Source organism: Eschrichtius robustus, chromosome 2 (assembly GCF_028021215.1).
Source record: "Eschrichtius robustus isolate mEscRob2 chromosome 2, mEscRob2.pri, whole genome shotgun sequence".
Classification (NCBI taxonomy): domain Eukaryota; kingdom Metazoa; phylum Chordata; class Mammalia; order Artiodactyla; family Eschrichtiidae; genus Eschrichtius; species Eschrichtius robustus.
The window spans coordinates 175,133,293-175,155,751 of record NC_090825.1 but is presented as its reverse complement, the minus strand read 5'-3'; the positions used below and the strand labels follow the sequence as shown (position 1 = coordinate 175,155,751).

Here is a 22,459-nt window from a genome sequence, read left to right as displayed (position 1 = left end):
AGTACTGGAAACAGCTTTTAATCATAATTAAATAGTCAACGATTAAGCCATCCATGATTGAGGTCGGGCTCCAGGCCTCTCTCTCTCCCGAGCTTCCTGTGGCTCAGCCGCCTGGAGCCTCTCCCCTGAGCGCAGTTCCAGCCCCGGCGGGCCCAGCGGTGCCGGCAGTGCCCGGAGCCGGCGTCACCGCTCCACAGCCAGGGCCTTGGCCTGCTCCTCGGGGAAGGCGATGTTGAAGATCTCACGGTAGTGCTCCACGAAGTGCACCTCCAGGCCCTCGGTGATGAAGGCCGCCAGGTCGTAGAAGTCCTTCTTGTTCTCGGTTGGCAGGATGATGCATGTCACTCCGGCACGCTTGGCCTGGGATGGGGGGCAGTCAGCAGGTCAGTGTGGGAGGGAGGAGAGGGCTGGGCGTGGAGCCAGGTTCCCAGTGCCCACCCTGCCTCGCCCAGATGAGGAAACTGAGGCCCAAGGTAACATCACCAGCCTCTGCTCCAGTAGCTTGGCAGCAGGAACCCAGGCCTCTTCTGGTGTGCTGTCACCCCAGTGGCTCTCCCCACCCCCAAAGGTGTCTGGAAATAACAGGAATTATGAGGTCCATGGTTTCTGGGATTAATCACAGCACCCACTGCTTTACATTTAGAGATCTGGCACCTAAAAATGCACAGGAGCTGAAGACTGCCACGTGCCCTGTCCCACCCGGGGCCTCTGAGCTGCTGTTCCCTCAGCCTGACTCTGCCCCTTGGTGAACAAGGGTCCCCATGTGTCACCATGTGTTGCTCTAGGGACAGCACGCAGTGACTCACTGAACCTCCCACTTTGCAAGAGGAAAGCAAGGTGCAGAGCCTCCCACACACCTTGCCTGGGTGTCCCTATCACGGGAGCCCCTCCCTGAGTGCTCTGTAGGCACCTGGGACTGTGGTCCCTTTGAGGTAGACAGGGAGAGGCCTGGGGGTTCAGGTGAGAGACACTGGGGCGCTGCCAGGAGCTCGGGGGGCCCCCAACACTGAGGGGAAGCACAGGCCCCCTCCCCCATCCACCACAGTCAAACCTACAGCACACCCAGTGAGACGCTGGGCTCTGGGCCCTCTGTCCACCTGCAGTGCCCAAGCCTTGCTCCTCCAGCCTCTCCTGCACCCACAGGTCTCAGTGCTAGGCCACAGCGGTGAGGAAGCAGGAGACCCTACTCCCATCCCTGAGGAGCTGAGATGAGGGCTGAAAAGGCTGAAAACCACTGTGGAGGCAGGGGCAGCTAGGCAGTCAGCTCAACAGGGGTGCCAGGCCAGGCAGATCCAGATCCCATGCCCGCTGGGCCTCACTTTCCCCTTCTGTAAAATGGGCCTGTCACTCTTCTCGCCTGGGGGGATTAGCCCTGACACGTGAATGATGGCTGTGCGCTATCCCGAGCCCATGCTGCTGGGCAGGACACTCACCGCAATGGTCTTTTCCTTGATGCCTCCTACAGGCAGGACCTTGCCTGTGAGGGAGACCTCGCCCGTCATGGCCAGGTTCTGCCGTACCGGCCGGCCCAGAGCCAGGGAGAGCAGGGCCGTGACAATGGTGCAGCCAGCGCTCGGGCCGTCCTTGGGGGTGGCGCCCTGGGGGGAGACAGGCTGGTGGGCAGGCGGCCGCCAGGTGGGGGCATGGGGCGTGGGCGTGGGTCCAGCCTCACCTCAGGCACGTGCAGGTGGATGTGCGAGGTCACCAGGTACTCGTTGGTGGGGTCGTACTGCATCAGGAAGGCCCTGGCGAAGGTGTAGGCGATGCGGGCGCTCTCCTTCATCACCTCCCCCAGCTGGCCTGTAACCTCCAGGCTCCCGTCCTTGTCCCCCTTGCTGTCACGCGGCCGCCTCAGGGATGTCTCAACAAATAGCGTGGAGCCTCCTGGGGAACCGAGGGCAGAGCCCATGAGCCCAGGATGCCTCAGACTCCTGGACGGCCGCTCCCGCCACGCCCTCACCCTCGTCCCCAGTGAGGGGACGCCCCTCACCGTCCCTTCCCCGGCTCATCCCAGCCTAGAGCCTTCTCATCCCTCACACCTCAGTGCCCGCACTGTCCCCCCGCAGCCACCTCCTCGGGGCAGCAGATCCATCTGCAGGGACCGGATCTCTGTGCTGGGCCTCCGCGTTGTACCTGCCCGCGGCACAGAGCCTGCTGGTGCCAAGCTCGCGTCCTCCCGTGCAGTCCCTCTCAGTGCAGCCCAAACCAGCAGATGCCCAGCCGCTCAGAGCCTGCCGCCTCTGTGCCCTGCCCCCAGGGCCGCACCCAACCCTGCCTGCTACACAGACCCCGAGCCGCTCCCCCTCCGCCCTTGTAGCTCCTAGACACAGCCTCCCCAGTGCAGGTGGGCTGAGCCACGTCGTCTGGACAAGAAGCCCCTCAGATCCTTCTCCCCAGAGCTGCCTGGCCCTCCTCCCCCACTGGGTGGTGGCCCCCCAAGGCGACAGAGTCTCGTGCTGTGAAGGGCTGTCCTTCAGGCAAACCTGAAAACCAGGAGCCCAAAGAAAGCTCCCGGGGCACTGCTGCTGCCTCGCGGTCCCATAGTCCCTGATCAGCCCTGGTCCCCTGGCCTCACTGCACCCCGCCAACCAGCGGAGAGGGCGTTCAGAGCAGCCCGCGGTGAGCGCACCCACCTCTACCGGGGGGACAGATGACTAAAGGGACGTGCAGAGCCCCCAGCGCTGCCTGATCCAGTGCAGGCCACTCACCCATGGCGGTCCAGGCCAGGCCCATGGCCACGCCGGGAGGCGTCACGTCGTACATGCGCTCCACCGTGAACACCGGCTTCCCCACGAAGTCCTGCAGGTTCTCCGGCGTCACCTCCACGAACTCAGCCTCGCCGCTGACGATCTTGTAGGCGGACTTTCGTAACACCTGTGTGGACGCAGCAGGCTGGGGAGCGGCCGGGCCACAGAACCAGACCCCCACCCCCTGCCCCCAACTCTCTTCCACCTGCCTTTAATTTTTTACAGTTGTGATAAAGTACACGTGACCTAAAACCATCTTAACCATTTTTAAGTGTACAGCTCAGTGGCAGGAAATGCCTTTGCACTGGTGTCCAACCATCCCCTCTGGAACTTTCTCATCTTCCCAAAATGAAACTCTGTCCTGATTAACCACTGCCTCCCCAGCCCCTCCCCCAGCCCCACCATCTACTTCCTGCCTGTGGCTGTGACTCCTCTAGGGACCTGCTGTGAGCGCCTCAGACAGCATGCGTCCCTCTGCCTCCGGGCAGGCCGGCTCACCTTCTCCACCTGCTTCTGCAGGTTGCGGACGCCGCTCTCCCGGCAGTACTGCTTGATGAGGAGGGTCAGCACGTCCGATGACAGTGTGGCCTTGCTCTCGTCCAGGCCACACTGGGCGCGGGCCTGAGGCACCAGGTACTGCTGCCAGGGAGGAGGAGAGCCGCCATCAGGACCCCCAGGGCCTCTCCCGTGGGCCCTGCCCACCCTTCCAAAGACCCCTGGCCGGGTAAACGAGGTCACCGAGGTAGACCCTGGGCCTGCCCCGTGGAGGCCCTGTCCCCGGGGGTAGCTGGGGGCCATTCAGCAGAGGGTGTGAGGGGAGGCTGCTCCCGGAGACCACACCTAAGCCGAGACCTGAAGGGAGGAGAGCCAGCAAGGCCAGGAGAGGGTGGCAGAGTGTCCAGGGAGAGAGCCCGGCAGGTGCCAGGATCCTGAACGGTGGGCCTAGGACCTGCAGACGCCCGGCCTGCCACCTCCACATGCTCCCAAGGCTCATCTTAGATGCCTCTTCCTCCAGGAAGGCCTCCTTGAACCCCTAGACTTCCTCCTCATACAGAGACCGGTTATGTGACCGCTGCACAGAGCAGGTGGGGATGCGGAGCAGGTCAGAGGCTCCAGGGTCACTCAGGGCCCAGCACCACTCCTGCCACACAGCAGTCGGCGGAGTCTGAGCAGTCCTGAGCACTGACTGCGGGGCAGAAGCGTCCCACAGTCCTATGTTCCTCCTGCTGTCCCTTCAGGGCTTTGAAGGAACCCCTCCACCCACACCCCCAAGCCTGCCCCTCCTCTGCCTGGTCGAGTGTCCAGGCTGGTGGGGGACGGGGGAAGTGACGGGGAGTCCCAGTACCCCTGCGACCGCCTCAGCCAAGAGCTCCTCTTCCTCGCCTCCCACCCCCCAGGGGATGCAAAGACTGCAAGCCTGCACCTGTCACAGGGCTGCGAACGGCTCAAGGGGACAAGATGTACTAAAGCCCCCTCTGGAAAGAAAACACTGTATCAGGAATTCGAGCCCTCTGGAAAGGAAATCCGGCTCTCCTCTGACTGACTGCAGGCTAGTAAAGCACCGCACACACCCGGGCACCAGGAAAAGGGAAGGATCCCACCAGCCCAGGAAGAGCTTTCCTACAAACAGAAGTGCAGACAGAGGCCCGCATCCCGGGGGGGGCCTGGGCCCAGGAAAGCCCAGGCAGGCAGTCCCATAACCCGGGGAAGCACGGCTGGTGGGCAGACGGACAGCAGCCTCACTCTCGCACCCACAGCCGTTACTGACCCGGCACGACACCGGCCATGGTGCGTGACCACGAGGCAGCGGGGCACTCAAGGGGTAACTTACTGTCAGAGCTGAACTCACAACCCCAAGACAGTGCTGGGCCCTGAAGGCCAAGGTGGGGTTGTGTTACCTTCAGCACTGTGCTCACGGAGTGTCTTTCCTTGCTCTTGTTCTACGGCCTGTGATTATAACAAGAAATACATATTGGGTCTTTGGCCCCAATTCCCTGCGCAAGCTATTCTAAGACGCTTGGAATTTCCTGAGTGACAGGGACGAGAAGAGCATCCTTTCTTATTCACAAGAAGCCCCTTTCAAGAAGTGATCATTAGCACAGCTGGATGGGGGCTGGTGGCCAGAGGAACCAACCAAGGGACTGGAGGGACAGAACTTTCAGCCCCATCCTCAGCCCCCGGGGAGGGGCGCTCATCACCAGTGACCAATGATGCAATCAGTCATCCGGTCAACCATGCCTAGTAATGGGCCCTTCCCCACACCTTGCCCCAGGAGTCTCTGTTTTGGCTGTTCCCTAATTGTATCCTTTATAATAAACTGGTAACAGTAAGTAAAAACTCTTGTCTTCCTGAGTTCTGTAGGCTGTTCCAGCAAATTATCAAACCGAGGCGGGGGCTGTGGGAACCCCCGATTTATACCCAGTCAGTCTAAAGTAAGAGCGGCCAGGGACTTGGGGGCTGGCATCCAAAGTGGGGGCAGTGCTCTGGTCTGAGCCCAGAACCTGGGGTCTGATGCTGTTTCCGGGTGGGTAGTGTCAGAATTGCACTGAATCGTAAGACCCTCGGCTGACAACTGGTTGGGGTGGGGAGCCCCCCGAACCCCCGCCTTGGTGTCATCCGTGTCTTGTAATCACACCACACGGGCAGATCCCGTCCACATCCGTCTGTCTCCTCCTGGCTCGGGAGCCCCAGAGCAGGATCTGCGGCTTGCACCCCTAGCTCCGGTTAAAGGCCTGGCACCTAGTGGGCACTCGGATATTTCCTGAGCCCAAGTGGCCGCGGGGCGCCCCTCCCCAGGGCCGGGCCAGCGGGGCTGCCTTACCTCTGCGATGGCGAGCTTCTCCTGGGCCACGTAGCCTGACACGTTGATCATCTCCATCCGGTCCCGCAGCGGCTCTGGGATGGTCTCGGTGATGTTGGCCGTGCAGATGAACAGCACCTGGGGGAGGCGGCAGTGAGGTGCCGTAGGACGGGGCGTCCAGACTCTCCCCACTGGCCCAGCCCCCAGGTGGGACACGCACCTTGGACAAGTCCACAGGCACGTCCAGGTAGTGGTCCAGGAAGTTTGCATTCTGCTCAGGGTCCAGCAGCTCGAGCAGCGCTGACGAGGGGTCCCCCTGGTAGCCCCGGCCAATCTTGTCCACCTGAAGGGGCAGCAGGGGGCGGCGGGTGTTAGCCCCTTGTCCTCCCCCCAGCGCCAGACACCCCAGCGGGAGGACCAGACCACTGGGGGTTGGGGCTAGGGAAGCCCGGAGCAGGAGGGCTGGCCTGACCGTGTGGCCATGGGCAGGGACCGGGTCCTCCAGGGCGGGAGGGGGCCGGTGTCATGAGACAGCCAGCTGCAACAAGGCCACCCACAGTGACTCAGGCACCATGGAAACCGCAGTGGGCCACAGTTTCACCTTGAAAACAGACCCCGTCTGGTCAGGGCCACCTGCAGCTGTGGGCCAGGAGGGCCCAGGGGCCACGTCCAACCTCAGGGAAGGGTATGAGCCCAGCCAGGGCCCAGCCCTCAGGCCCCACCCACCTCGTCTATCAGAACCAGGGGGTTCTCCGTCTTGGTCTTCTTCAGGCACTGGATGATCTTGCCTGGCATGGCGCCCACGTACGTCCGCCTGCGGAAGAGGGCACAGCGGGGCGGTCGGTGCCCCAGCGCCTGGGCTAGCCACACTGGCGCCCAAGGCCCAGCTCCCCTGGAGCTGAGGGATCACCACATGCCTTCCAAGGCCGCCCAGAGGAGACACAGGGAGACGCACACAGCGTGGCCCTGGCGGAGGATAAATGCTTCCGCACTGTGCAGGTGGGCAGAGCACTGGGTCATCCTGACAGCGTAACGGTCCCAAGTCCTGGGGCTGTCAACGTGCTCCCCCAGCTCAGGCTCAGGGCGGGGACAGATTCACAGCCAAGTATCACTCAGACTCTTCCCGCTAGCCAGCACCTCCTATCCAGATGGCAAAACCCAGCCGGCATTGCCCAATCCAACAGAAGGAGAGGGGCAGGGAGCAGCCAGGGCCTGCGGCAGGAACACCCCCCACGCCTGGGTCCTTGGGCCTCAGGGTCACCAGGCCCAGGGCCCGGCCCCAGCCGGCACGTCCTTTCAGGCGTGTTTCCTGAGAGCCTACTTGTCTGCCCAGTTCGGCTGCAGGTGCTTGCCTGGCATTCTTAGGAAACCAGACATGAGTCCAGTGCTGTGAGCTAAGGCCCAGCAGGGCAGACAGACCACAAACCAGGCAGAGGAGAAAATCACAAGGTACGAAAGACTTCGTATCTGCGACAAAGAAGAAAAGCAGGCATGGAGGATCTGGAACGCCAGTTTGAGGGTGAGGCAGTATTTTAAGGAAGAGATAAGGAACATCTGAGGGAAAGGCTACAAGCAAAGGAGGTGAGGGGGAGCCACATGGGTGTCTGGGGGAGGGGCATTCCAGGCGGAGGGCACAGCCCATGCAAAGGCCCTGGGGCAGCACCGTGCCTGGTGTGTTGCAGGAACAGTGAGGAGGCCCATGTGTCTGGAGCAGAGTGAGCGAGGGGGAGAGAGGGAGGAGGGGAGGGCAGGGAGGGGACGGGGCAGGTCGTGCAGGGCCTTGTGGCCCGCGGGGAGGACTTGGGCTTTAACCCGAGGGAGGTGGGAGCCCTGGAGGGCTGTGGGCAGAGGAGGGTTTGGCTGTCACCAGTATAACAGCAGTCAATTCCCTGTCCCTAGACCAACATCAGCACAGAACGCCCACCTGCTCACACCCTGCTGGGTGCCCTTTCCCCGATGACTCACCCCCAGCGTCACAGATCTCCTGCTTGTTTAGAAACTCGAGCACATGGTGCTTGTCTGCAGCTCCCTGTCCTTCCTGAACCAGGGCCCGGCTCTGCCTCTGCCTCCCTCTCAGCCCCCAACCCCTCCACCTCCATCCTGCTGCACCTCCCAGCTCAGACCGCAGCTCCCGGGCACGCCTGCACCATTCCAGCCTGCAGGCCTCCCAGTGACCCCGCCCCCAAGGCTGTGCCGGCCTCGTCCCCTCCTGACCCCCACCCGGGCCCCACCATGCTCCGGCTCCCTTCTCCAAACCCCTGGAGCTCACACCAGGCTCCGGGCTGGTGAGGTCTCAAGACTGGCCACCATCCAGGGGACTCGAGAGAGCCAGGAGTTGAGGGGGGCTGCAGCAGACTGGGGTGCTTGCACCCTGCCCAGCGGGCGGCCCGGCTCTGGAGCGTTGCTGCCAGGAGGGCCTGTGAACCCTGGTGCCCAGAACTGTCCATGCTTTTAGAAAAGCCAGAAAAGTAACTTTTAAACACGGATTTAAACCTTCTTTGGACACTACAGGATGGAAATGCATGGCCGACTCGGAACAGACACTCGTGTACCCACTGCACTTGTGTCTCGCCAAGGCTTTTCAAAAAACCACCCTCTGCGGAGGCCAGCATGGTGGGAAGCCCCGGAACACAACACCCTTTATGTCCCACAGAAGGACACCACGCACGGGCCAGGTGGCTGTCAGAGCCTGCGCACAGGGGATGCCAGCCCGGCTCTGGGCCTGACAAGGGAGGCAAGAACCAAGACAGGTGCTGAGGCCTCACTGGGGAGACCGTCTCGCCTCCCACTCTAGTCCCCAGTCCCCAGGCCTGCGGCCAGTGTTGCCCGGGTGCGGGGTGCTGAGCTGGTGGGATGGAAGCTGGAACCAGGGGGCCGTCTGCTGACAGCCTGGCCAAGAGGCCTTTCCAGTGGTTGAGAGGCCGAGATTTCGATCCAATTTGATCCGAGGTTTTTAAGCACCTGGACTGAGCCAGGCCTGAGGTCAGATGGACACCCTGACTTTTCAGTTACCTATTCCAGCGTGAGTGGAGTTTGCTGCCCGCCACCATCACGCTACAGAGTAGGAACAGACCCAAGAGAAGGAAGGCTGATGGGAGGCGGGGTGAGCCCCGAGGGGGAGAGGCCGGACCAACCTGTGCCCCTTGATCTCGGCCACGTCCGTCATGCCCCCGACGCTGAAACGGAAGTACTCGCGGTTCAGGGCCCGGGCGATGGAGCGGGCGATGCTGGTCTTGCCCACACCTGGAGGACCGTAGAAGCAGAGGATCTTGCCCTGGGTCGAGGCCCGGAGCTGGCTGACGGCAATGAATTCCTGCGGGCAGAGGCAGGAGGACCCCGTGAGACAGCACTGCCCTTTCCACAGGGCAAGGGCCCCCGCCGGGCCTGAGCCTCCCCACCATCCAGGCATCTGGGGCTGCGAGAAGGGACAGGGCCTGACCCAGAGGGGCCGAGCTGACGGGACTGTCATCTGACACAGGAGGGATAGCCTGTGGCACCAACAGGACGAGCAGGCAGCAAGGGGACACGGGTGACGGACTCTGGGTGACCCCGATGCCAGGCCCACCTGGCAGCTCCCCACCTGGATCACAGCGTCCTCTCCCCCCGCTGGCCCACCCGCTCTCAGCCAGACGCCTCTGGCCCTCGTTTCCTATCGCGAGCACAATTTTTATCCCCCTGGGGAATCCGTGAGCCCCCTGGAGCGAGCAGGCGGGCCTGGGCGGCCCCTAACACCTCCGAGCCACTCCAACCCTGGTCCCTCCAATTGGGCCCCTCCATCCCTCACCTTCCTCGGCCCCTGCTGACCCCACACCAGCCTTGGCCCAGCCAAGCCCCCACCAGACCCCCAGATTCTCCAGGGAGCACCCTGGGTTTTCCCCACCGCACAGGGGGAGTCCTGGCTCCCGGGCCCCAAGGCCTCCACCACCCTCACAGATCCAGACCCGACAGCCGCTGCCTCTCAGAGCTCGGCTGGGTGCCCCACACACAAGCGGGGATGCGGGCATGGCCCCGGGGAGGGCGGGCGGCCGAGCCTCACCAGGATGCGCTTCTTGACGTCCTCCATCCCATAGTGGTCCTCCTCCAGCACCGCCTGGGCCCGGGACAGGTCCAGGTTCTCGTTGCTGTACTTGCCCCACGGGATGGACGTCAGCCAGTCCAGGTAGTTGCGGGTGACGCTGCCACAGGACAGACAAGAGCCGGTGAGCGGGCCCAGTGAGCCGCCCGAAGCCCGCTCTGTACATCCACAGCGCTGGGACCCACGCACCCGACGTGAGAACTACACCAAGTGTCAGCTGGGGCCCGAACTGCCCTGAGAAGCCGGCCCAGCCTGGCCTGCCCGGCTCCCGGCGCGGTGCAGACACGCCTCGCCTACTGCGCTGGGTGGACACCACGTGTTTTACACCTTGAAGGTTTGTGGTAACTGTGCCTTGTCAGGTAATGGTCGTTTTAGCAATAAAGTACTTTTTAATAAAGGCATATACGTTGTCTTTTTTTAGACATAACGCAACTGCACACTTAACAGACTACAGTATAGCGTAAACATAACTTTTACACGCATGGGGAAACCAAGAAAATTCACGCGACTCGCTTTTTTGCTATGAACCCAACCCGCGGTGTCCCCGAGGTCTGCCTGTATGGGTGCAGTTCCTGGCACAAGGGCTACATTTGCTTCCCAGACCAGAGACTCTGCGAGCATGGGGCCGGCTCAGGGTCCCACAGCACAGGAGGGGCCAGCGGGTAGGATGGGGGAGGGACAACCTGATGAGGGCAAGTGGGGAAACTGAGGCCTGGAGCGTGACCCCAGGCCAAGGGCTGTGCACCCAGGGACAGAGGCACCCCTCACAAAGGGCCTGATGAGGAGGCAGGGAGGTCAGGGTCAGAGGAGGAGGCGAGGCGGACGACAGAAGCAGAGGCTGGAGTGACGTGCTCGGAAGACGGAGGAAGGGCCGGGAGCCATGGAACATTTCCGAGAAGCTGAAAAGGCTGGAGACAGAGTTTCCCCAGAGCCTCCAGAAGGAGCCCATCCTGCCCACCACGCCAGACGTGAGGGCCTCTGCCTCCAGACCGTGACATGAGTCTGTGACGTTCTAAGGGACTAAGCGTGTGGTCACCCTGACATCGGTGTGGGAAGCGCACTCACTGCCCCGGTGAGAGGAGCTGGGGGCATCTCTGGCGGGGAGGCCTGCGGCGTCCAGGGAAACCAGCATCTCCCAGGGTCCTCGTGCAAAGAGACCAGCCTTCCCCAGACACCCTGAGCCAGAGAGGGGCCCGGCCCAGCAGCCCGGGAGGGTCGGGTGCTGCAGGCCCGCTCAGATCCTCCCTCTGAGGAGCTGTCCCCCGAGCCGCGCCGGAGCAACGCCCAGGCCTGGGCTGCAGGCACAGCCAGAAGCATCCCACGGGGCCCAACCCCCAGCCAGTGTGCGCAGGACAACACCCGCCGGGCAAGGCCAGGGCCCCAGGAAGACGCTTGTTTCCTGGCTGACTCTCAAAGCCGCCAGAGGGAGGCCAGGGGAGGGGGTGGCCTTGGAGCAATGGCCCTGGGGACTCCTGGTCCTGACTGGTGGCACTGGCTTAGAGCCAGATGTCCCTGGCTTCAAATCCGTGTCCCCATCTGCCAGCCCAGAGGCATGGGCACTGACATAACTTCTCCAAGCCTCGACTCCTTCATCTGTGAAACAGGGGCGACAGAGACACGGCCCGCACAGGGGCGATACGAGAGGATGGACACCCACCGTGACCAGAACATGCATGAGGGGCCCACCCTCCTGGCTTTCCGGGGACCCCAGCCAGATGCCCAGCTTTCCCGAGGCTGGGGAAAGAGACGGGCCCCCCCGGCGCTCACTTGAACTCGGAGGAGTGGTTGTCCAGCAGGCCCAGCTTGCTCAGCTCCTCGTCCACCACGTCCATGACATGCTTGGGGACCACGAGCTCCTTCAGCCGCTCGCGGAACTTCTCCTCAATGGCGTCCTTGTCGTCCTTCTCCAGGCCCAGTTCCTTCTTGATGATCTTCAGCTGCTCCTGCAGCAGGTATTTGCGGTGCGTCTGCTTGATCTTCTCCTCCACCTGCAGGGCCGAGAAGCCGCCGTCAGAGCAGAGGGGACGCAGCCCAGGGTGGGCCTGCTGCTTCCTCAGGACATGGGAGAGAAACCCAGGGCACCCAGCCTCCGATTTCCCCCATGTTCCACCCTAAGTCCTCCTGGTCACGGGCCTCGCGGTAAGTAACACCCGAATTCCAGGGGAGGAAGGAATCCGCCCTTCAGTCCTGGTTACGACCAGGAAAAGCTGGGCCTAATGCCAGTGTGTCCCTCACGTTAATCAAAGGGGTGCCACGCTCCCTCTAACAGCCGGAACAGCAGGACGCGGGCTCAGGGCCCTAGTTCAGCATCGGCGCCGCCCAGTGACCTGCTGTCCTATGCCCCTGCATGTGAGAGCTGCCTAGTGGCTTTTCCAATTAAAGATATGATACAAGAGATTTCCCTGGTGGCACAGTGGTTAAAAACTCCGTGCTCCCAATGCAGGGGGCCCGGGTTTGATCCCTGGTCAGGGAACTAGATCCCACATGTATGCCGCAACTAAGAGTTCGCATGCCACACTAAGGAGCCGGCGAGCTGAGCTGCAACTAAGGAGCCCGTCTGCCACAACTAAGGAACCCACATGCCACAACTAAGGAGCCGGTGAGCCGCAACTAAGGAGGCCAAGAGCCACAACTAAGGAGCCTGCCTGTTGCAACTAAGGCCTGGAGCAACCAAATAAATAAATAAATATTTTAAATAAATAAACAAATAAAATAAATATGATACGAATTTTTTTCCTAACATAAAAACTAAGCGAGGGGGACTTCCCTGGTGGCGCAGTGGTTAAGAATCTGCCTGCCAATGCACAGGACACAGGATTGATCCCTGGTCCGGGAAGATCCCACATGCCACGGAGCAACTAAGCCCGTGCGCCACAACTACTGAGCCTGCGCTCTAGAGTCTAGAGCCCGTGCTCTGCAACAAGAGAAGCCACCGCAATGAGAAGCCCACGCACCGCAACAAAGAGTAGCCCCGGCTCGCTGCAGCTAGAGAAAGCTGGCGCGCAGCAACGAAGACCCAACGCAGCCAAAAATATAAATCAATCAATCAATCAATCAATCAATAAATTTATTTATTTAAAAAAAACAAACAAACAAACTAAGTGAGGGCTTCCCTGGTGCTGCAGTGATTAAGAATCTGCCTGCCAAAAAAAAAAAAAAAAAAAAAAAAGAATCTGCCTGCCAACGCAGGAGACACAGGTTCGAGCCCTGGTCTGGGAAGATCCCACACGCCACAGAGCAACTAAGCCCATGCGCCACAACTACTGAGCCTGCACTCTAGAGCCCGCGAGCCACAACTACTGAAGCCCACGTTCTGCAACAAAAGAAGCCACCACAATGAGAAGCCCGTGCACCACCACGAAGAGTAGCCCCCGCTCGCCACAACTAGAGAAAAGCCCACATGCAACGAAGACCCAACACAGGCAAAAATAAATAAATTCATTAAAAAAAAAAAAAAAACTTAAGTGCTATAACAGCCTCTATGGGAAAAGAATCTAAAAAAGAGTGGATATATGCATACATATAACTGATTCACTTTGATGTACAGCAGAAACTAACACAACATTGTAAATCAACTACACTCCAATAAAATAAATAAATAAACAAAACAACTAAGTGGTAAAAGTGAGTTAAATCTGGAAAACGTTAAGTAACCGACAATCCAGGCACTCCATGGGTTTGCCCACTTGGGAAGGTGGGCATCCAACAGCTGAGTCTGGGGAAACAGCTTTCGACCTTTCCCAGGCTGGCTCCCAACTTCTAGCATTTCCCCCCAGGCTCCCTCAATGGTCAGGAGGGTCCCGGGACCTCTCACTCTGCACTCAGATGCTGGCACCAGTTTGACACTTTCGCACAGGTTCCCAGCCCCGAGGGGGAGCGCGGCCTCGCAGCAGAGACTCTCCTGGGCACTGGGGCCCCACCCCGCCGCTCACCTCCCGGCCCAGGCGCTGCTGCAGCTTGCTCAGCTCAAACTCCTTCTTGAGGAGGGACAGGGCCTTGTACAGCCGCTTGGGAATCTGCCAAGAAAGGGAAGACGTGAGAGGATGGCCATCTGTGTGGAGGGGCCGTGGGGAGGGAGCGCGAACCGGGGCAGGTGGACAGGCCATGCCTCCCCAAATCCGAGAGGGGCGCACGCTCTGCCCCAGCAAGCCCAGTGCTCCAGCCACACTCCACAGGTCTGCAGGCCGTGTGGACCAGGACACTGGCAGAGGTGCTGCTCGTAACGACGAGACTGGCGACAACCCAAACACGCCACCCACTGAATGACGGGCACCGCCCAGTGGGACACCACGCGGCCGCTACCAAGAATGAGGGGCCGGACGTGGACAGAAGGACGCGAGCTAACGGGAACCCACCCCAACACCGGAGCCCAGGACAGCAGCCAGGCGGGGAGGCCGCACTCACGTTGGTCTCCTCCAGGACGTCCTGCAGCTCGTGGGACTCGGCCCCAGTTAGCGCAGCGCCCATGTCGCTCAGGTAGATGGGGTTGTCCACCACCCTGTGGCCAGCCTGCATCATCTGCAGCACAGACTCTCTGGAAGGGACAGAGATGCTGCCACGGGGCACCAGGACCGCCATGGTCCTCACTGGGCCGTGGCCCATCCTGGAGCGGGACTAACGCCCCAACGCCCAGACATAAGCCACCCTGGCAGCCATGCAGCAGCCCTCCTGAGATGCCCTCCCCCTACCTGGTTGATGACGAGAGAGCCGGGGCCGGTAGGCTGCGCCCCCTCCAACCTCCCGCCCGCCCCGGGGCCTCCCTGCTGGGAGGGAAGCGGCTCCCCACTCAGAGGCTAGGCAGTCCCCAAGCCCAGCCAGGATCTCAATGAGGACAAGCAGCCAGACAGGCCCAGCCTGGCCTCATCAGGAGGGGACAGGAGACCAACCTGTAGAGCGGGTTCAAGGCGATGATGTCCCGGATGGTCTTCACGATCTCCGCCGTCAGGGCCTGGCAAGCAGGGAGGCCACGTGGGTCACTGGGACCAGAGGGGGCTGTGGCCCTGGAGCCCCTCCCACCCGGCCCAGCCAAGGACAGCCCCAGAGGCCCAGGAGCGGAGCCCCAGTTCACAAGTCACAGGGACTCAGGACCCAAGAGCAAAACCTAAACCAAGCCTGTCTCCGTGGACCACTCTGAACCTCGACCTTAGAACGAGCCATCTTGGGTGGGGAGAAGGGGCTCGAGGTCTGTCCCACCAGAACCTCGCCCCAGCCGGCTCTGCTACGGATGCCACGGGTATTGCTGTCCTTGCCTTCGCTGCCGCCACAGTGAGGCCAGTGACACTCCCGGCAGGATCACTGGACACAAGTTTATGGCATAAATCCTGCGCCTCGTTTCCAGAGGCCACAGGTCCCGGCACCTGGCACTCTGCACAGGGCACCGCCGGCACGAAGCAAGCAGCCACCACTGCTGGGCTTTTTCAGTGTGATCCACCGGCCTCTGGTTAATGGCTTTGTCCCTGATCTGCCTGGGATGACCTTTGTAGAAGGAACCAGAACAGGCCAGCTGGAGGGCCTGCACGGCATGCGCGTCAAGAGGGACAGGCGCGCTCCGAGCTCCCCACTCCCCTCCCCTCCCCCCAGGTGAGAGCCTTCAAGGAAACACTAAAGCTGGGCTGCCCAGGACAGCAGCCACCAGGCGCTGCTCACATTTAAGTGAGTTGAAATGAGATACAATTAGACGTTCTGTTCCTCAGTCACAGCAGCCACAGATCAAGTGCTCAACAGTCACAGGGGCCGAATGGTGCAGAGTCACAGAATGCATCCAGCACATGGAAAGTTCTCCCCGGCAGAGCTGCTCTGGAGGGCCCCATGGAGGCAACTGCCGGCCCGGGCCCCTTCCAGCGCCCGCAGCAGCCATCACCAATGGATTGTGGCACTCCTTCCCACCGAGCTCAGAACCCACCCCAGCCTCAGACCAAAGCTGTCAGCTACGCCAAGCTGGTGTTCCCCCTGGGGAGGCCAAGGACACCGGGTGCGGGCGCACCCGAGGAGCCTTCCACCTGCCTTGCCTTTCTTCTTCACCTCTCCCCGTTGGAGGCAGGTCACTCTGCCCATAAGCTACATGAGAAGGACGGTGGAAGGACATTTCCCGACACCCTCTCGACAGCTGGCTCACCATGCTATGGAGAAGAAGGCAGGCCAGCCTAGGCTTGGGGTCAAGGTGGCCAGAAGGCTCTTTCCCGTCTTGGAAGCACGGGTCACAGAATCAGCTGCATGTGCCCTGCCCGCTCCCCCACCCCTGGGCCTGGGAGGAGGAGCCAGGACCCGGTTCCTTCACAGCAGCCAAGGCTCCAGCGCACTTCCGACCTTCCCGACGCCAGCTCCTCCCAGGACTCCTGGAGGAAGAGGGTGCTCTGCCCGCCGTGTGCACTCACCTTCACCTCCTCCGTGACCTGGAAGTCCTCGTGGGCGACGTTCTCCACCTCCACCATGAGCACCTCACCAGCGGGGCTGGGGTCCGGCTCCATCACCACCTCCACCTGCCGCTTGGCGCCGCCGTCCTCCTCCGCGTCCTTCTTGCCCCGCTTCAGCTTCCTGCGCAGCTTCTGCTTGTTCTCGCCCTCAGGCTCCTCCGGCTCCACCTCCAGCTGTCTGTTGATGTGAACCCTGAAGACGGGGAAGAGGAGGTGAAGCCACCGGGGCTGGGGGGAAGGGGGGCGTCCTGCCGGCCGCAACACTCTGCGGTGCTGATGACACAAGGGCTTGCTGGGCCCAGGCCCCTGCAGCCACCAGGGCTGGTGGGGAGAGGGGAGCTGCTGTCTCAGAACCCAAGACCAGCAGGCCCTCTGCCCCGGACTCCAGCCAACCCATCCATTGTTTCCCACACCAACGCCCGCTGTCCTCCAGGAACGAGGACGCCAGTGGCAGCCCGCGCTCTGGGGCCCATCAGGGACTCCGCCTGCCCTTCCACCGGCCTCCAGCTCACCACACAGTGGCTCCTGCACAAGGTTCAGCTCCAGGTTCAAGGGCGCCTCCACTGAGGTCCTCCCCAACCACTCCACATGAAGTCCAGCCCCACGTGCGCACACACCCACCCCACCCCCCATCCATCGTCATTTTCACCCCAAAGCACTCGCCACCGTCAGAATTTAGCTGGTGACCTGTTTTCCCCATGCGGCGGGCGGGCTCCCCAAGTTGGGCCCCTCGCCGGCTACTCCGCTCACACCCGAGGGTCTGGCAGACACCAGGTGCCCGGCAGACACCAGGCGCCCAGTGTTCAGTGACGTGTTGGCCCTTTTCTGCCACACGGGGTAACGCTAACAACAGTACCGCCCTTAGAGAACAGGCCTGAGCGCTACCAGGGACGCAGACTCAGTGGCGGGCGGACACCAGCAAGATGCACAGAGAAAAGGAGGTCGGGACGCAGTGAGCACCGAGGAGGCCTGGCCACAGGACTCAGCAGGACTCGTTCTCCAAGGCACCCTGCAGGTTAGCGGAGCAGTGAGTAGCCGCACCGTCTTTATTAATTTTGGTTGTATCTTATTCTGTTCTTTCTGAGCCATGAATCCTCCCAGGAGACAAAGGAACAGCCTCTTCCCTGAAACAGACTCTAACACGAGCAGGTGAAGACAGGCATGGGGGCTCGGCACAGCGGGGATGCCACCAGGACAGTCCACGGAAGCACTGCCGGCCCGGACCATTTCCCCGGTGTGCTCTGGGGGAGCTGCCGGCTGACAAAGAAAAAGGCTCCGTGAGAGGAAAGGATGAAGGGCTCTCGAGTCAACAAACACCAACGGGCATCTTCAGTAAGAAGCTTTTTCAAACACTACGACCTTAACGGTTGGTGAGTCTGAAACGTCTCCCTCATGTCTGTGATCACAGGACACCTTTGACAAGCGTCTCATCTTGGGAGACCAATGTTCCTTGGAACACGTGAAAAGAAATGAACACGTTCATGAACGTGTTCATGAACACCGTACCTGCTGAACATCCTGGCCCCAGGGGCTTGGGAGGGTAGAGAGGACGGCTGGGGTTGGGGGGCGCGGTGCTTCCAGCTTCAACCCAGCTGATCATGTAGGTTTTTCTTAATTAGCCGTAACAATACAGCAGGTTAGACTGGGCTTGCAAATGCCATATGAAGCCCTTCGGCAGAGGAGGGAGAGGTAGACTGGCTGAGTAAAAAACCGCAACCTGGACTTCTCTGGGGGTCCAGTGGTTAAGACTCCGTGCTTCCACTGCAGGGGGCATGGGTTCGATCCCTGGTCCGGGAACTAAGATCCCGCAAGCTGCATGGTGCAGCCAGGAAAAAAAAAAAAAACAAAAAACCCAACCTGCCAAGCTGAATGGAGACGCAGATGCAGGCACCAGGGGGAAGGCGTGCTGACACCCAGACATGAACCATGAGGCAACGTGCTATCTTCTGTTTCGTGGTGCTTTTCGGACTAACGGGCGTGAGAAATGGCTTCTCACTGACCACTCAGACTGCCGCTTAAGCAGAGCGGCCCTGAGAAGCGGGGTGGGGTGGGGGGGTCCACCTCCAGCTTTGGCCTGGTCACTGTGGTGGCCAAGAAGGGGAGGTCGGTGCTGGAACCTGGGGCGTCCCAGGCCACTCTTCCCGCCCCGCCCCGTGCACTCGGGCTCCCGCACCTTCTGTGTCCCATGACGATCATGCGCAGCTTGTCCCCAAGGTCCTGCATCTCGTGGATCTGGACAAACGTCCCCGTGTGGTAGATCTCGTCCAGGCTCTCGACCACGTCAGACTCGTTGCTGAAGGAGAAGGGACACAAAGGAACATGGGCACAGGTGCTCTGGCTCTCTTGAAAAGAGAGAGAAGAGAAACACCCCTCCTGGCCTTGACCTCCTTGCTCCTACAGGTGCTCTGGGCCGCCCCTGAGGGTCACCGCATACAGGCAGGCGGGGCCAGATGGAAACTGGATTCCACTCCACACCTCCTCTTAGGGAGCCTGCGTAGAACACACCTTCCGACTTCGAAGAGGAACTCATTCCTACCTGGAGTCGAGGTGGATGTGCCCGGAGCCCCCGCATCTGCCCGCCTAGCTCTGCTCTGAAGCAGGCTCACCCTGGCCTAACACCAGGGGTCCCCCAAGGTTAGCTTCCCCCAACCTGGACCACGCACGAAGCCCAGGGCCTGGGGCAGAGTCTTCAGCTCAGACTGAAAAGGGATGCTCAGCTCTCGGCCTCATGCCCCGTAGGTCTGACTTGGTTTCTTTCAGGTCAGAAGTCAGAGGTCCAGGCTACTGTACGGAACATGCTCTTCGGTGAGCTACAATCCAGGGCGGCTTCAACAAGGAGTGAAGGAAAAATTACACTTACTTGTCATCTTTCTTTAGAAAGACGCCGGCATACGGCTGGGCGAGGCGAACTTTCCTTCTTAGCAGCTCAACCAACTTCTTATTTTTAACCTAGCATGACAATGACCCCAAAGTGAAACGCAGGGTAGGCTTTCTAGCTGACACTTTGACAGCAGCTCTGGCATTTTCTGTAATACTCTCTAAGGGTGTGCTAATCTGATCCAGGACTAACCAACACGGTCCAGGAACCTCTGAACCAAAAAAAAAAGGTACGGGCAGTATTGAAGAGCTGCATTCCTTAGTTTTTCCCTCTTCCTAAAGAAAACTAAAAGGAGACAAACGGCCAGTACCAAGAAATTGATTTCACATCCAATTTCAAGAGCTGTTTCTGTGGCGAAATGCCTTGGCTTGAAAATCTAAACTCTCTGCTTTTCTTTTCAGGAGGACAAAAGTAAATGTGCGTAATTCAAATGTGACACACCCCACAGGCTGGTAATTTCCTCCAATTTTCATGGAAAGTATATCCCAATCACATCTATATCCTATTGATTGATCATCGAAACCCCCCCATCACAGCACATTCTCCTGTCATTCCACTGGCAGGTAGAGGGCTAATGATGTTTCCTAGGAAACAGCTGATAGGGAGGAGCACAGGTGTCCTTAGGGCTCAAATGATTTCCTTCAAGCCTGTGTTAATTCCTAGACCAGACTCTAATTAAACTTAATGGTCCTCAAACTTTGGCACAAGTCAGAATTCCCTGGAGGGCTTCTTAAAACAGATGGCTGGGCCCCCCCCCCCCGGAGTTTCTGATTTGGGAGGGCTGAAGCGGGCCTGAGAGTCTGCACTTCAAGCAGGCTCCCAGGTGATGGCTGCTGGTCCAGGAACCCGGCTTTGAGAAGCAGCGTTTTAACTCACTCCATGACCACACGGTATGGGAATTCCTGACACTCTAAATGAATTCTCCCCAGAAAAAAGGTCCGTGACATCCGTCAGGAGGGTTACATGACCCACCCAAAATTAAGAGCCACTGGTCTATACTCAGAGGCCACTAATAAGGAGAGACGCCACTGGGGCAAGTGAGCCGCATGCAGTGTCAACTACCAAATCAAGAGTAATCAGGGCTTGGCTAACAGGTTCAGAAACAGTTATTGGGTCCCCTGGGAGCTCCCACTTTCTCCTTGGCTAACAGCTGACCGTTGCATCTTAGCACCTGTCCCTCCCTCTGGTGGGACCCCTTTTTCGTTATTCATAAAGTAACAGCAACAGGAATAGCACATGCGAGTTCCCCATGCCAGTCTCACACTACCCGCAGCATCTCATGTAGCCCTCCTGCCTAGCCCTAGGTGGGCACACAGAATCTCTTGGAAGAATTCTGTCTCTACTTGGGCACTGGGGACAGGGGGCATCTGCCACTTTGAGGGGCTGAGGGGACCGTACCTGCTGAACATCCTGGCCCCAGGGGCCTGGGAGGGTAGAGAGGACGGCTGGGGTTGGGGGGGGTCAAGTATGGAGAAAAGACCCCCAGGGCTCGTTTCTGAGGTGTCAAAAGTGCACCACATGGGCAACAGCAGCCGCTTCTTACGAAGGCGTACCAAGCACCAGGCACGGTTCTGAGGCCTTTAGACATGACCTCATTTACCTCCCATCACAGCTCTAAGAAATGAGGTACTATTATTACGCCCATTTCACACATGAGACAGTGGAGGCCCAGAGGAACAGCTTGCCCAAGATTATGGAGCTAGGGGTGGAGGGGCCAGGATATGAACCCACAGGGTCCGGCCCTGAGGCCTGCCAGTAACCACTACAGAACATCAGGGAAGGCCCTTGGAAGGGCAGCTCGGACGCACACACAGTGCTGGAGAGGAGGTGGAGGGGGCTCCTTCTGCCCGCCCCCCCACACTGGTTGAATGCTGTCCCTCTGTACCGTCCTTTCCCTTTCCAAGGGATCGCTGAGATTTATTCAGCAGAGACTGCAGAGTGAGGGCAGAGGCTGGTGGGTGAATGCAGAGCTGACTCATTGTATGACCTTGCTTAGACAGTTAAGAGATAACGCTTCTCCTCCACGGACTCGTTTCCACATCATTAAAAAACTCAAGTTCCTTGCACTCCTGCTGCTTTCTCTCTATTACATCACCCTGGTCCATTTTGCACCACCCCACACCCCGTGGCTCTTAGTCTGAAAAGATCTTTACTGTCTCTTGCACCAGAACATAAGTTCCTTAGGCAGAGGGGCTGTGTCTGACTTGTTCTGCTGAACCCTCAGCCGGCTGGCTACATGGGAACAAGAACACCCTACTGAATAAATGAATGAATAAACCCCAGGGAACATCCTTGTGCCATGTTCCTCCTGAGACTCCGGACAATCCCTCCATCATCCCCTGTAGTACTTACAGCCTTCCAGTCCATACTTTACTTCCTAGCCTTGTTTACTACCTCTCGAATCCCGCTGGAACCTAAGCGCCAAAGGCAGGAAAATGTGTCCGTTTTGTTCAGGGCTGTATCCCTCACACTTAGAACCGTACCTAGCACATGACCTCAAGAAACATTTAAGGAAGGAAGGAATCCGGATCCCGAAGGGGCTCTTAACCAGAAGGCAGACCACCCTGGGGGAGCCTGTCACAAAACATTTACCAAGACCAGCAGAAAAGTAACCGAGTGGCAAGACTGTTCTGATCCTTCCCGGCACTGAATTTCTATGACTAGGACTGTTAAGTGGACAATCCTAAGCTCGCTGGATTCAACTCTCCTGAAAGGATCTGAAAGGGGGCGGAAACTGGCTCAAGTTCACCGAGCTAGTAGTGAGAAAACTAGGACTCGAACTTTTTCAAGTTGTGAGAGGCATGAGGGTGCTGAGCGATCCCTCGGTCCAACCTGCAGCTTGCAGACGTGGGGGAAACGGAGGCCAAGGCGGGGGCTCTCATTACCTCGACAATCTTGATAAAGCGCGGGAACACTGGGTTGCGCGTAACGGCGATGAGCGGCAGGTGCGGGAATACGTCCGGGATCATCATGGGCGTCAGCGCCGTTATGACAGGGCCTTCCCCGCCGCCCGCGCTGCCCCCCACGCCCGAGGCCCCGTCCTCCGCGCCGCCCTCGGAGGCATCCTCGCCGCCCGAGAATGCGCCGCCGCCGCTGCGGTTGTTAGCATCCCGAAGTCCCCGCCAGTGGCCTGCGGCGGCGGGGCCTTGGCCCCGCAGCGCCCAGGGAGGAGAGGCGTCGCAGGCCCGCCGGCCTCTGGGCAACCAAGCTCCGGCCGCAGTCGGGACCCGCCCCGCGGCGGCGGCCAGCAGCGGCCGCCGAAGCGCCCAACACCTCGCGGCTCCCCACAGCCGCACGTACCCTGCACCCGCCGCCATAGCCCGGCCATCCTGGCGGCGCGTGGGACTTGCGTCATTTCCGCGGGCCCGGCTGGGGCGTACGTGACGGCCGGCGCGTGCCTGCGTGCCCGCGGGAGGGGTGGCCGGAAACGGACGGCTTCAAGAGCGGGACTTGGAAGAGTGGAGGCGGGGCCTACACGAAGTAGAGCCGGAAGCGTTCAAGCTCCCTTGTCGCATCCACCTTTTCCGATAGGCCCCTTCGGATCGC

General features: G+C 60.1%; 1 protein-coding gene across 1 annotated transcript; it reads right to left on the bottom strand.

The window, feature by feature from the left end:
- Positions 1 to 2: 2 nt before the first annotated feature.
- On the bottom strand, positions 3 to 22,241 carry LONP1 (lon peptidase 1, mitochondrial). Its single transcript, XM_068537184.1, is given in 20 exon segments — positions 3 to 360; positions 1,434 to 1,598; positions 1,673 to 1,884; positions 2,709 to 2,874; positions 3,246 to 3,386; positions 5,569 to 5,685; positions 5,768 to 5,890; positions 6,274 to 6,361; positions 8,682 to 8,860; positions 9,584 to 9,722; positions 11,390 to 11,610; positions 13,555 to 13,638; positions 14,027 to 14,156; positions 14,509 to 14,570; positions 15,997 to 16,228; positions 18,209 to 18,328; positions 18,896 to 18,984; positions 21,799 to 22,065; positions 22,067 to 22,153; positions 22,155 to 22,241. Coding segments are annotated over 20 exon segments (2,886 nt in total). The 3' UTR covers positions 3 to 183.
- Positions 22,242 to 22,459: the final 218 nt, after the last annotated feature.